The following is a 14,686-nucleotide window of genomic DNA, read 5'->3' as shown; positions in this document are numbered from 1 at the left end:
ATCTTTAATTGATCCAATGGTTTAATATCCGAATATATATATATATATATATATATTATTGCCTTCTGGATTCTATCTGCCTTTTTCGGTGATTTGTTTAAAATGCTTTTTTTCGCTCTTCAATGCAATCCGGCATTCACGATTATTTGTGACTTTTGCATTGTCTATAAAATTATCAAAAATATCGTATTGCGAACGACTGTCCACGATGACGCATATTTCAACTACATGCCGTCATGTTATGAAATCACGATCGAACCTATCCCATCTGGATGTAGCGTAATGAACAAATGGCACTTTCGATGCTCTTAAACGTTTAGAAAATTTTACCGTTCATTATTCCGCCGGTAACTTGCAGCTTGTAACGAAATTTTGAAGAATGCGTAAATATAAGGGACCACGGGAGGAGCGAATAATAATTATATAACAGACGTAAAGACGATTAGTGTTAAATGGATTTTTGTTTAATGAAATTCATATTGAAAAATGATTGGTAATCTAGTTATTAGTCTTGTATCATTAAATATAATTACATTGGGAATGGGAAAAATCTTACGTGGCACTCTACGCTCATGCTATACTTAGATAAAGTAATTTAATAAAGTAATTTAGGACTAAAAAGTTAAAAACTTTCATATTAAAGTCGATACGTAATATATTAATATAGTTGAAACGATAAACGTGTCATTTGACCCGAGAGACCTAAATTCAATAAATTTAATTTAATCGCGTGATAATTCGTTGAATGTTATTGAGTAGCAAGGCCTTTCCATTTATAATTTATGACTATATTTTAGTGGTAGAAGAAAATACATTGGTGACTTCGGACGTGGAGCAACACAGCACCGCATCCAGCGCTAGTTTAAGCACCGTCAAGTCCAATAGTTTAACGCAAAAGAAGAACGGCAGCATCGTATCATCCAAGGACACGGCGTCAAGCTCAATGAACATATGCAGAAAGTGTCACAGGTATTACATTCACGTCCTTACAAATCCCTTTCCGAGCTCTTCTTAACCAAACCATCCAATCGTTTTATTTATTAATTTATTTATTTAATTATTATTATTATTTTTTTTTTTTTTTACGACACTCTTCTTTAACATCGCCAGTCATTCGTAAGGAATTGATAATACAATTGCATCGATTCAATCGATCGTCATTCTTCGCGCGATTCACGAAACTAGCGATTAAATTAGGGCCCCCCCCCCCCCTCCACCACCGCCACCACCACCACCATCACGATCGATGATCCATTACTCATAAACTGCAATAGATTGCTAGTGTATTATATGATCGCGCGCGCCGTTTACCTTGAACTTTGCTCACGTATACGAAAATTACGGCAACTCATTCCGCTAGAGGGATGAGACGCGCATATCCTACGCGACTCGATTGTTCCTATTAAAATACCGAAACAGAACGAGACAGCACACGTGGACGGACCGACGATCGGCGACCGACGACCGACGACCGACGATCGATGACCGACGATACATTCGAATTGATAAGAGCATGTGTGCTTTATGGAAACGTAGTAATATGCGCCGCAGGTCTGGCTGTCCGACGCCGCTATCGCCGCCGCCGCCGCCGCCGCCGCCGCCACCACTACCGCCCTCACTGGTGCGCGACCCATTCGCACCTCTGCCCCCGAAGATCGCGGTATTGCCGCCCACCCCGGATCTTTGCTCGAAGCACAGGCCGCGCAACAGCCTCTACGACAGCCCGAGTCGATGCTTCTCCGCGGACGGCAACACCGAGGACGGTAGTGAGGACGACCTAGAATGCGACGTCGACCCACCTTACAGGTCCTCCCATCTTCTTTCAAAGGCGTTTGCACATTATCTAGCTTTCTGAATGTTGCGACTGTGACATTGTGGTATCGAGGTGCAAGGAGCTAGCATCCTTGGGATTAATGCTTCGTAGCTATCTCGTAGCTTTAGAGACGGTGGAGCTGGTAATTATGCTGCACGAAAATCCATTGCAAACTGACGATTAGTCGTCGATTTAATACAGGACAGCGAGTTGTCGATAGAGCATAAAATTTTTCAATAATCCTGTGAAAGTAATGTGCATGCAGGTATTAGGTGCTTCCGGTGATGGCTGAAAAAAACATTTAATCTCACGGGCTAAAGGGAATGGGGCAGTTAATGTAAGCTAGAGCTGCGTGCTTCGCAACCCAATAGACATTATATTTATACTTGCCACACTTAGTTACGAATCCATAAACTGCGACGTCATTACAGCGTCCCAATGAGACTAAAGTACGAGAGCAAAAGGTCTTATGTAGATACGATTGCCGCTTAAATTGCATGATATTGCATAAAGAGAATATTGTCTCGGTGCCCGCTTCTAATAGCAATGTGCCTTTGTTATCGGGGCTATCGCGTAATGGCAACGCCAAGCCTTCGTATCCCGTACTCGAATAAGTTTGAATGAAACGGCGCGCAGAGCCCTGAGGAGATTCGGGACGATGAGCAGTCTCGACCAGGATGACGAGCTGGACGAGCAAACTGTGGCGGAGGAGGAGACGGGACACGAGGTCGAGTCGCCGCCGGCCTCGGGTCTACGGGCGTGGACACTGCGCGCGGGAAGCTACGTCGTCAGCAAAATGTCGATACTCGAGCACTTCGGGGAGGGTTGCCTCCTGCAACCGCCCGCCCCGCCCGAGCGCACCGAATCCTCGCTCGATCCCTGCAGCAACGCCGACGAGGAGGGCACGACGTCGGGCGGCACCTCCGGCGATGACATCTGGGGCACGCCGACCTCCGGCGGCCCCGACGACGAGAGCTTCGCCGGCAGTCCGGTAAGTATCCCGTCGCAGTACGGCCGTTGCGATGACCTTGTCACTGCGACGCTGCTCTTACTCGCCTTCGCTTTCTATCGCAACGTAAACGAGACTCTACTTGGCCACGGCTGGCACGTCCGAACGAGCCGTGAAACAATTCTGTGTAATTACTTTCCTCGCTTTGTATTGCCACGCTATATTATCAATGCCAGCACTCGTTGTATCTATCCTTGCTTCTGGAGTTAATTATCATCCATCGGATACGTGTTGGATAGCGCGGAGTACATACTTTAACACGACCTCGCCTCTAAATATTTTTGTTCCCTTTTCGGCGCTGCATAATATTTTTATTCTTCTTTTCTTTTATTTTTTTTTTTCTTTTTTTCTGTTTTGTTTTTTGTTTTTACGAGCGTTCTCTAAATAATAAAAGCCCTAGGAGCTCGCGAGAAAACGAGCAAGGAATAATCGTTTATTGCTACGGCTTAACATTTGTCGACGGCGCATTATCGATATAGTGTTCTCCGATAAATATTTATTGCCTCGTGTAACCCAATATAAAAGCCAATGACTACGATTAATAATCACTCGGTACGCTCTTCTCGTCTAGGATAATATGGAGAGCATATGTAGACGATTGAAGGACAATTGGAAACTTCATTTATCATATAAAAAAATTAATCAAAATTGATATTATCCCTTATCGTGAGCAACGCCCAAGAGGCTATGGCAAAATAATAATTAAAAAAAAAAAAAAAAAAAAAAAAAGGTTGAATTTGTAAATTAAGCTATTATCATGGATTCTAAAGCAGAAAATACATTATCATTAAAATAAAATTTAACATAATAAACTTTTGCGGTAATATACTTTGTATTAATAAGAGAATGAATGTATATTGTACATTCAAAAAGTTCTAATCGTCCACTGTACGTTTTAACTTTTTTTTTTTTTTTTTTTTAATCGCGATAATATGTATGCTCCTAATAATATTTTAACATTGAATGATTGTTCCTTTTAAATTGTTGGTTATTAAAAACTTGTTGTATTGTAAGCTATTTAGATATTTTACAACTATTGTACTAATTTTGTAATTATTTTTTAAGTGCTTTAATGTCAACTACGTATTTACATGTTCAACTCATTCATAAATATTTGACTACAATATTTCCTAAAATAATTTCATTGAACTAATAAATTTTTAACGCTTTTTGTTTTTTGTTTATTAATAAAAACTGGAATATATAATAACGAGTCACGTTTAGCTGTGAGATATTATAATTTACTTCGATTTACTTAAATTTCACCAACTACTATGAATTTGTACAATATTATTAAATATTACCAATTATTGTAATATTTTAAAGGTTGTGACATTTAACTTAATTTGACAAAGGCTGCGAATTATATAACATTTCATGAAATATCTCTTCTTTTTTTCTTTTTTTTTTCTTTTTTTTTCTTTTTTTTTTTTTTTTTGCTTATCTAAATGATATTTATTAATGTAATAATGTTTGTAAAACGTGAAATTATTTACTTACTTCGTTATGTTAAATTATTTCCCTACGAAGCATGATTTCTTCCAATGCAAATTAAAGTATTTGTGCGAACCAGTACGTAAAGTAAACTAAACTGCAATATCATCAGCCGTCTATTTTAAGGTTTAAATTAGGTTAATGCATATATGCCATTAAAAAAAAATTATGCATCGCTTGTATGTATTTAGATTATCTTGGTTTAGTTACTTTTGAAAGATAAGTTTCATGCAATTTTTGGTAAGCTTTTGTGATATATTGAATGCGCACTTAATAATATTAATAAACATTAGAGAGCAAATAATTTTTTTGAAATATGTCGATATGTGTATCCAAGAAATTGTACATCACATTTTAATTTGCATATGTATTGCTTAAGCTAAAGCCACTGAATAAGATTAACAATTGAACAATGATTTTATACTTTATCCTGATATATTTTCTTATAAAATATGACATTTTCTAGCTTATGAATAGGCCATTAGATTGATAATAATGAATAATGCCGAGTACGTAGATAAATAGTAATATAAATTTTTTTTATTATAAAAATTTTGTTATTAATAATTTGTATAAATATAAATTAAATTGTATCTTGTATTTTTTTTTTATTTTTGTTTTTTTTTTTTTTTTTTTTTTTTTTTTTTTTTTTTTTTTTTTTTTTTTTTTTTTTTTTTTTGTATAATCAGCTATTTTATTCGAAAATGTAGGTAATATTTGTCATTCTCTTACCTTCGTGTATTAGGATTAGTTTTTTTTTTCTTTTTTTTCTATTTTTTTTTATTTTTTGTTTTTTTTTTTTTTTTTTTTTTTTTTTTTTTTTTTTTGTATAATCAGCTATTTTATTCGAAAATGTAGGTAATATTTGTCATTCTCTTACCTTCGTGTATTAGGATTAGTTTTTTTTTTTCTTTTTTTTCTATTTTTTTTTTTTGTCAAACAAATTGATTTAAAGAGAAATTAAATGAAAATGTTATTGCACCAATGGAACATTTATTACATTTGATATGAGAGACAAAGAGCGTAAAGTATCATTGAGATTACTATCGAGTGGATTATTCTGTATCGTCTGTACTTTTTCAAAATAAAGCATACGCGTGATATAACATCCAGCTGTCTTATTTTAAATTTAAATTTAAAAAAAAAAATACAATAAATATATGAATATCCTTTAGAATAGATATTAGTTCAATATACTCTATCGGAATTTTCATAATTCATAATTCTTAGTTAAGCTTTACCATTGGTGAATGGGGAATTACAATATATAGACCACATATAACTTAATTATCTTTAAACGGATCTAATCTGCTAATTGCATAATTTTGTCATTATTACTTATAAATTTATGAAAAATTGTAATAATTTTCTAATTCTAACTCGATGTATTGGCAATAAATAATGTAAATAAATAACGACGACTTGCAAAAGTATGGTTTAAATGTAATATAATAAATAATCGCAATTGAATAATTTTTCGTAAACCGCACAAAACGCCTAATAAACATTTCGCCTTATGCTGTTAAAAATAAGGAAAAAGTCGACACGATTTTCTAACCCTCGTGGGATTTTACTATTCCGGGGCGTGACAACATATTTATCTCTACGAACGACTGGCGTCGTTTGTGCTGCTGAATGACTTGCCGACTATTTCCTTATTGCGTAGTTTATACCGTAAATTATTTTACACGTATGGAATAGTTTGGACGCCAATTTTTCAGCCGAACTCTATTGTTTTGTAAAAACTATCAGATGGCATGTTTTTCAATTCTTTCTTTATACACAAAATGTACGTTTCAATGCCAATAATTTGGATGAAAAATATTATTATTATTATTATTATTTGATCGATTTATTGTTAAATTATTAGCTTAAATACTGCTGCTAATAATTGCTTAATGTGAGTTTTGTGAGAATAATGTTCCACTATTGAAAAAAATTACCGTCACTTCTAATGTCGTCTTCTGAAATAAATGTTAAATTGTTTATTAGATTCTCATAACGGCAACATGGCTGTTATACTCATTACACTGATAAATTATCTGACACACGATCTCTTGTATTATTGCTTTTGGATGTATCGGAGGATTGTCTGTAAGATGCAATGTTTTAGTATTGTTTGCTTTAGTATTGTTGTTTTTCATAAAAGTGCGAAATTTCGCATACTCGCATCTAGTACTCTTAACGCCACAATTATTTGCATCGAGATATGAGCATTTGAAATGTAAAGTATTCGAATGTTTCTAGCGCTAGTAATACAAAAATTTTCCACACATGTGCGACGATCAATCAAATTTCACCACACACATTCTAATACGCTGCCTTTAAAAACGTTTTGTGTTATTTGAAATTCTCACGCTGCTCATGATTGTCAAAAAAAATTTTTTTAAACTACATACTCTGACATGAAACTAATAACTTATCAGATAAGGTATGTTAAATAACGTTTAATATTATTCCTAAAAATTCATTACCGGAACATTATTCTGTGAATAATTGGTATTTACACGAGGGGGGGGGGTGTCTTAATGATTCCGAGGATATGAAATATTTCCCAATATGTTCACGAATGATATCTTATCGCTCGATGCCTCGTTGACTCGAATTTCCCCAGCAGCATTAATTCCTCGGACGGGAATTTACAGAATATATTCCATTCGATGCTAATCTCGCGCCGCACAACACACACTTCACGCACACCTCGCGTTCAATTAAATAAGTACATAATAGCGATATAAGCCTCGCACGCTACTGCATGATGAACAACGCTTGCCCTCTGTTTGCTAAGAGTGACTGGTCCGAGTGTGTGCCCTGACTTCCCTAGCCGCCGTCGAACAACGGTACCACCAACGGCTCCGGCTGCCCAACCTACGAGGACGATCAGGAACAGGCAGAATCCGAGGGCGAGAGCGAGGAATGCACAGGTCTTCCCGAGCTAAGCATGGAACACCTCCTCGGGGGCTCGATCCCCGTCGGCAGCTCCTGCGGCATGGGACCGCTCCGCTCGTTTCTCGGACGGCGGCGCCTCGAGCCACTGCCCGAGGAAGAGGATTGCATCTCAGTTGGTAGCGGCGTCGCGGAGTCACAGCGCCAGGTCGGCTGGTGGTGACATCGGTTTCCCACCGCGGGCACCACGGCTTTCGGCCGCGAGGACGAGGAGTTCCGGCGCAAGATCCTCGACCTGCATCGCAAGCTCTCGAACGTGGACGAGGAGACGGCGGCCACGAGAGGCGAGCTACGCCAGTCGGCGATCGGATCACGGGGTCTGAGGGATCTCGAGCTGCTGAGGAGGAGAGCCGACGGCCCGGGATCCGGGGAGGAATCGCCGGCGCCGAGGAGGAAGAGGGTCGAGTTCGAGGACGCGAAACTGCGTGACACCTCGTCCGAGTCGAGTTTCCTCGATAAGCTGCGGGCGCGAAAGCGCGGCATCAAACTCCTGAGTTTCCTAGGCTCGAGGAGTCAAGAGGTCGGGCGGGCCCGGGAGGAGCGAGCCGCGAGGCTCCTGAAAATCTACGGCTCGGAAAAGAGCGAAACGACGTCTTTACCATCGTCGCCGCCCCCCTCAAAGTCCGTGCCCAACACCATTGCCATTCATCACAGGTCCAGGGACCGCCGATTCTGGAAGCTGAGGAACCGGAGGCGCTCGAGTTCGACTTGAGTCCTGGTCACGCTTAGCCTTGGCTATTGCAAATTTCTATATTCTGGCCACGGATGAGCGCGTCTTGGGTTGAGCGGGAGAGGGGGCGATTGTGTTTGTGTGGGTTGGGGGGGGGGGGATTCAGGATTTCCCAATGACGCCATTCCGACGAGGAAAGTACGTTTAATTAGCTGCGTAAAATTGAGTATGTTATGTGTCTTTCACTTCCTCGGACAGCGCTCGCTGTAAATCTGCAATTCGACGTGATGAATTATTTTTAGACGTAAGGAGAGAGTAGATATAATTGTTTAAAAAAAGTAGAGGTGTAAGCTAAAAACAAGAATGCCTTGATAAAGTTTGTTATTGTTGTATGAAAAATACACTACTTTGCTCGTAGGTTTGTAGATAAACGAGATCATCTCGGACTTTAAAGGACTTTTATAAAAATGAATTACAATATTTTTTCGATAGGGTGGTTTATATAATTTATAATATGAAATCGATATGGTTATATTACTGATAATCGAGGATAATAAATAATCATTACTTGCTTATCGCATTAAATGTAACTATAATTTGAGTATCCTATGTCCTTATGTCCTAAAAATGAAGAGCTACAATGAAGACTCTAGAACCGAAAAATTTTAATCGACCGTTAAAATTTTTTTTATAAAATGGAACGAGCCAATAATTGCCCATTAATGTGAAAGATCTTATTTTGCAAAAATTCGGGGATAAAAAAAATTTTTTTCGACATCCTTTAGAGAATTTTATCTCTGAGATTTCAACTGGATAAATATAATATAGCGTAGTCCTTTCAACTATGTAATACACGAATTAAACTGCAGTTGTGAATCTTAAAATTTTCCTAATATATATTATTAATTTATAAATACTCTAACTTATTAGCTTGTTCAAAATTTCTACATACAACAATTATAATAAAATTTAAAAAATTATTTTTCATCAGATTATATCTATAAATATGTCTTTCATGCTTCTTAAAACACTATTTAAATATATAATTTAATATGTTTAAATTATGTAAATAATAAATAGCTTATAAAAGGCAAAATACCAATTCAACACGTCCAAACTTTAGTGTTGTAATGCTCCAGCTCAACGATTAAACAATTGCTAATTAATGGAAAATCAGTTTGCAAGAAAAGTAGTTGATTTAATGAAATTTACCATTACAATATTGTCAATTTCATTAATTTACACAGCTCCTCCAGTAATAATATCAAGTAATCATCTCAATCATAATAGATGCCCTGTTTTCTCTATGAAAAAAGTATCAAATTCAACTAAAATTATATACTTATTGTTAGAAAGTTGTTCAATCTTTGAAAGAGAAAAGACTATTATTAAATTATATCGTTCAAAATAATTTTGCATTTAACGTTGCAAATCTAAGAAATAAATACATAATTTTACGATTTTAATAAAATTCACTTTTATAACTTTTTTTACAAATTAAATATTTAACTTTCTTTCAACTTTTTACTGGAAAAACTATTATTTTTCTTCGCTCATTCCATATGAAGTGAACTTCAACTAATAAGTTTTATTGCTAAGTACAAACGATAAATTATTCATATTCTAAGATTCTGTTTAAACTTTTCAGTAAATTTATATATATTTTCCTAATTATATGGCGAATAAACCAATAATAATAAAGGTAAGTAGTCAACATTCGATTCTTTTACATCCTCACTCACTTACCCTATCCAATCTATTGGATTATAAACACTAACCGGCATCATATTACGTTTGATACTACATGCACATTGCTTCCAAAAGTGGACTGAAGAGAAAATGGTAATAAAAAAAGACGATAGTGTGAACAATTAAGCGACGTGTGAAAATGCTGAAAACGAGAGATCGACAAGCAAATGAAGAGTCGGGGGACTAGAACAAGTATGTTATGATTCTGCTTGTCGGATGTGCCGAAAAGACGAGAAGCCAAGGTCGGCAGATGCAGGGCCGATCGGTTTCAAAGGCGCATGCGCCCTCCGAGCGATCCTTAAAACAACGAGGCGAGGCAAAAGCCGCGCGAACGCGACGAAATGAGGGTGAAAGGCCGCGAGGACCAATGGACGAAATCGAGTGGCGCGTGTCCCCAGCCGAGCCGGAAAACCCGCCACGATCGAGCCGGTGACAGGGGTGGAAAATTCTGAGGGAGGGCGCTGGCGCGTGTCGCCAATGCGCATCCTCGAAGGTCCATACAGTCCGTTTGGAGAATCGCACCCCCGAATTTCACGCCCAATTTGAGGCTGGAAGCTGCACCAAATCGGCCTAACGGAATATAAAGGCTTTGGGACTATCGTTGCGACTTTCCATTTTACGCAAAGTCGCCTCATCAATACGCTGCCACGACATTTTCCGTCTCACTAAAGTTCACGTCTTTGTGAAATTCGACGACGTTCGCTATCGGGCGATCTGGATGTGCCGATTATTGCCAATTATTAGGAGTGCCAAGGCAGCGGCTGGCGAACGGTGAATTTAATTTAAGGATAAAATCATAGGGCACAGCTCGGAAACTGTACGCCTGCGCCCCACCCCCATCTAGTTTCGAAAATGCCCGCGAGATGGTCACGTCGTTGGCCGTCGCTTCGTCGGTGACGACATTGCGGAAAACGACGCCATCGTCCGTCTCAGTCGTCGCACTTTTCCACTGGATCTCTTACGCATTGGATGTGGGTGGGTCGATTTCTAGTCCGCGGATAATATTTTTTCAGCTGAGTCGCCGAGGCACGCTGGCATCCCCTTTTAGACTTCCTTCTTCTAATGGTCGGAGGAAGACGGAGCCTTGAAGTTCGCCTTGCAAGCAGTTCACTTCGAAGAGCCCGAAGGTCGCGGTGATCGAACACCACGTAGATCGCGTCAGATGCCGGCATCGAAGAAATTACTTTAGTCTTTAGCCAATGACTTTTAAAGTCTTGCTTAGGCGAGTTTTACGCCTCGGCTGCTTTAGACAACGGCTACGCGTACTTTTTTTACGTTCTTACGTAGAGATAAGCAGAGCCTTAATAAAACAACCTAATGAGAACCTAGAAAGAAAAAAAATTAAAAAGGAGAAGAAAGTAAGTCGCGCGTTGGCGCTAGAAATTGACGATAATTATTAGAGTAAATAAAGTTATCGTATCGGGGAACGAACTGGAGAAAGAAAGTACGCTAAGCGATTTGAATCACCTCCCCTCGTCGCCTTTCTCTCTCGTATTACGCGTACATCGCGATATCGATTCGACTATCGAATGGTACTCGCGAATCGAGTTAGAGGGGGGGGGGGTGTTGTTGTTTGGGCGAGGGGATGGCGGGAGGGGGGGGGGGGGGATTCGTAGATCGGGGGTATTTTTTTTTTTTTTTTTTTTTTTTTTTTTTTTTTTTTGACTCTAATCGTTCGCTTTAGTTATTGTATCGTCGATGAAGCATCGACGCACTCGCTCGGCTTTAATTGCCGACGGCCACATTTGGCGGCGAGCAATTTTTCTCTTTACCTCCGCGCACTTTATTGTAGTATCGCCGCACAAGTGCTTCGACCATAAGGTCCTGTTGAAAAAAAGAGCAGTGATAGACTGCTCGTGCGAATACCTCCCCCTCGCCCCTACCCGGAAACCCTATTATATTTTGCGTATGCTCCGTTGTTTTGTAAGGAGCGATCGATCGATGAAGTTTCGATATTTCCCGCTTCCCGGTGTTTGCGGCACCGAATCCTCCAAGTTGACGGCTGTGATCCAGTTGTAAATTTCAATGAATTTACTTGCTATTCAATTACCGTTGTACTTTCTGCTCGACTAATCGTAAAGTGGCATCTTCGTCTAGATTGAATGAAAAAAAAAAATCGCGGCTAAGGAAGGTAATACAATATAGTTCATAGTTGGCACGGAAGTGGAGATTTTCGATGCGTGCGAGGTTTTCACCCTCCATTCGACCCTCCGAGAGTTCGCGGTGAATTTGTAAATTGCCGATAGTGTTGCCGATAAGCGTGATAGGAGCGAAGCGAGTGAATTTCAATTGCGCGTTCGTTCCTCTTTCAGTCGAAATTTCGTTATTATTTCATTTAAATGAGCTTGAATGACTGCCTGCGCAAATTACATGGGCCAGCAGTATTGCACGGAAATTTCACACAAATACACACGCGCGCGCGCATAATTTATTTCTAATTACGCCGAGGTTGCCGGAACTAGACAAAATTAAAATTACTTTTTTTTTTCTTACATGAAAATTGTAGTTTAATTAAAAAAGAGTGATTTTTAACGTTAAAATATCGACTGTATAAGCGTGTGTATTTTATTTTTATAATTTTTTCAAGTTTGCTTGATCGCGAAAGCGCTCGCTCTGTACATTTCAAGAACAGAGATTAAAATAAGATGGTAAGAAGTTCTACAATTGAGCACGGAGATATAATTATAATATTCACTTGGCACATTGTAAGGAGGCATGGACGTGTGTCGACCTTGAGTGACAGTTTCATCGGTACTTTAATTACTTTTTTCTCTATTTATATTGAGCCAATTGTATGACACAGTTTTTGTACACACAAGTGGTTTCCTGTTGAGTCACTGGCCGTATTCACAATTTAACTGTAGCATAATTTTTTTTTAATGCAGTGATGTGCATAATCATCATGAAAGAATGATGATGTTATATGTTACCGGAGCGATGCACAAGAAATCGTCATATAAGTCATAATAGTCATGAAAGTGTTTCAAATATTTAGAAGTCACAATCGAATACTTATGGAAATATAAATTTTTATAATAAGTAAAATATTTTTAAATTTTATTATACATACAAACAAATTAGTTCCATTTATAGCTCTAAATATTTTTGTGCAAAATATCGACTTGAGCAAGCACAATTTTATTAGATATTATGATTTAAAAAACTATATATGATGCATTACTGAAACCTGAAAATCACATGTTTTATTACCTTATAATATAAAATATATTTTTATTTTTCTATGAGAAATTGGGACATAATTAACTATTAAGCATTAAATATTAAGAGAAATTTTTAATATTTTTCATTAATTTAATTTGTTATAAAGAAATCACATATATATATATATATATATATATAGTTTATGTTAATGAATATAAAGATTTATTATATAAATTTATAGAAAAGAAGAAATAATGTAAATAGACACTACGACAGTAGTAAATATAAAGACATAGTAGTAAAACTAATTTAAAAAATATAAATTTTCTTAATCACTTTTGTACGGACGATATACGAACTTAGTGACAATAACAAGAAGAAAAAAAATATTTTTAATCAAAATTCGCCGTGAAGATGATTATATTTGTTATCATACCACTAATCTAATTTAATTAACAAAATAAAAACAGCCATTTATAAAGCAGCTACGAAATTTTAAGGACACATCACAGGACACAAATAAATTCAAATGCGTTAATGGATAAACAGTCTGACAATCAATATACGTGGTCGACAAAAAAGAGAAACATTAACTTTTATTAATAAATAGGTGAGTAGTAATCTCATGAGTGCATGACTCGCAACAGTAATTTTATAAGTTATGTAAAAGTTCAACAATTCCGAACCACATGTAACATTTCGCCTATTTAAGTCAGGTTTTGCTGCTACTGTTGCTTCACTCGTAATTCATCCCCTCATCGCATATAACCGCCATTAAAAAGTCCAGTCGTACGTATAAATTCCTTCTTTGTCAGCCGTGTAATAGCAATTTTCAACATGAATGCCCATGTCATTATTATAGAAAAATCATTCGATAAACTTCAAGTGTTTTTTCTTCATTTACCCTTTTGCTCGTAAAGATACTTTTTACTAGTCGAACGTATATCTCAGAACTTAGATCGAAATACATAATTATATAATTTTGCCAAATCATAAATCATCATAAATCATTATTATAATATTAGAAATTATATCCTTTACTTAAAAACTTACGGTTAAACATGTTAATTATTGACATTATTTCCATTACAATTACTCTTAAAATTATATACTAACATAATTTGTCTCGATCTACAAAAATTAAGTAATAAAAAAGTAGCGATTTATACACTAATCAGGGTTGCCGCACCGGGTTGTACCCTCGACAGTAGACGATTACAATGCGACGTGGTTCGCTGTAGCGCCTCGGGGGGGTACGTACAGTCCCGGCAAGAACTGCCTCCATGAATCAAAATGATAATTCTTGAAAATTGTTGTCTTATTACCACGTCCCATAAGCAAGCAAATCTTCCCATGCGCCCTGACTCGATGATGACGCAGTTAGCCTCCCACCCTTTATTAAACTTACTTCGCGATATAGGGAAAAAAAGAATAAAAGATACTATCAAAGTAGAGTGGTTCATTAGAAAACTACACTTGGCTATGAAAAAATTTACAATTATGAAGATGTAGTTTTCTCAATCATCGATTGTTTTTATAAAATATTACTACCCCTCCACGTAAAGACAAATCGAGAGCCATAATCTTTCGTCTAAACGGGAGAGCAACGACGATGGAGGGGTGGAGGCGTGACCATTCGATAACAGCAAAATTCCTTGATCTCGGTCAATGCAGTATATCGGGAAGATGCGATACAGGCCCTTTCAGGACTTACATGCACATTTCCCTATCGGCTTAAACCTCAATTGTATTTCCCTACCCGTCGCACATATTCGCGACGGCATAATAGAAAATCGATGAAAATGATTGTTTTATATAATTCTCAGATACGCCTGGAGTAAAT

At 37.4% G+C, this 14,686-nt stretch overlaps 1 protein-coding gene across 1 annotated transcript in view; it reads left to right on the top strand.

Annotated features, from left to right (window-relative positions):
* Positions 1-8,029, top strand: part of PsGEF (Protostome-specific GEF) — a 40,987-nt gene extending 32,958 nt beyond the window's left edge. Inside the window, exons 15-18 of the mRNA XM_011505127.1 lie at positions 798-969; positions 1,552-1,806; positions 2,450-2,804; positions 7,141-8,029. Of these exons, the coding sequence (XP_011503429.1) occupies positions 798-969; positions 1,552-1,806; positions 2,450-2,804; positions 7,141-7,425 (1,067 nt within the window). The 3' untranslated portion in view covers positions 7,426-8,029. The remainder of the gene's footprint in view (positions 1-797; positions 970-1,551; positions 1,807-2,449; positions 2,805-7,140) is intronic.
* The last annotated feature ends 6,657 nt before the right edge of the window (positions 8,030-14,686 follow it).

The sequence above is a fragment of the Ceratosolen solmsi genome, unplaced genomic scaffold, assembly GCF_000503995.2.
Source record: "Ceratosolen solmsi marchali unplaced genomic scaffold, CerSol_1.0 scaffold16, whole genome shotgun sequence".
Taxonomy (NCBI): domain Eukaryota; kingdom Metazoa; phylum Arthropoda; class Insecta; order Hymenoptera; family Agaonidae; genus Ceratosolen; species Ceratosolen solmsi.
This window is presented reverse-complemented; position numbering and strand designations above follow the sequence as displayed.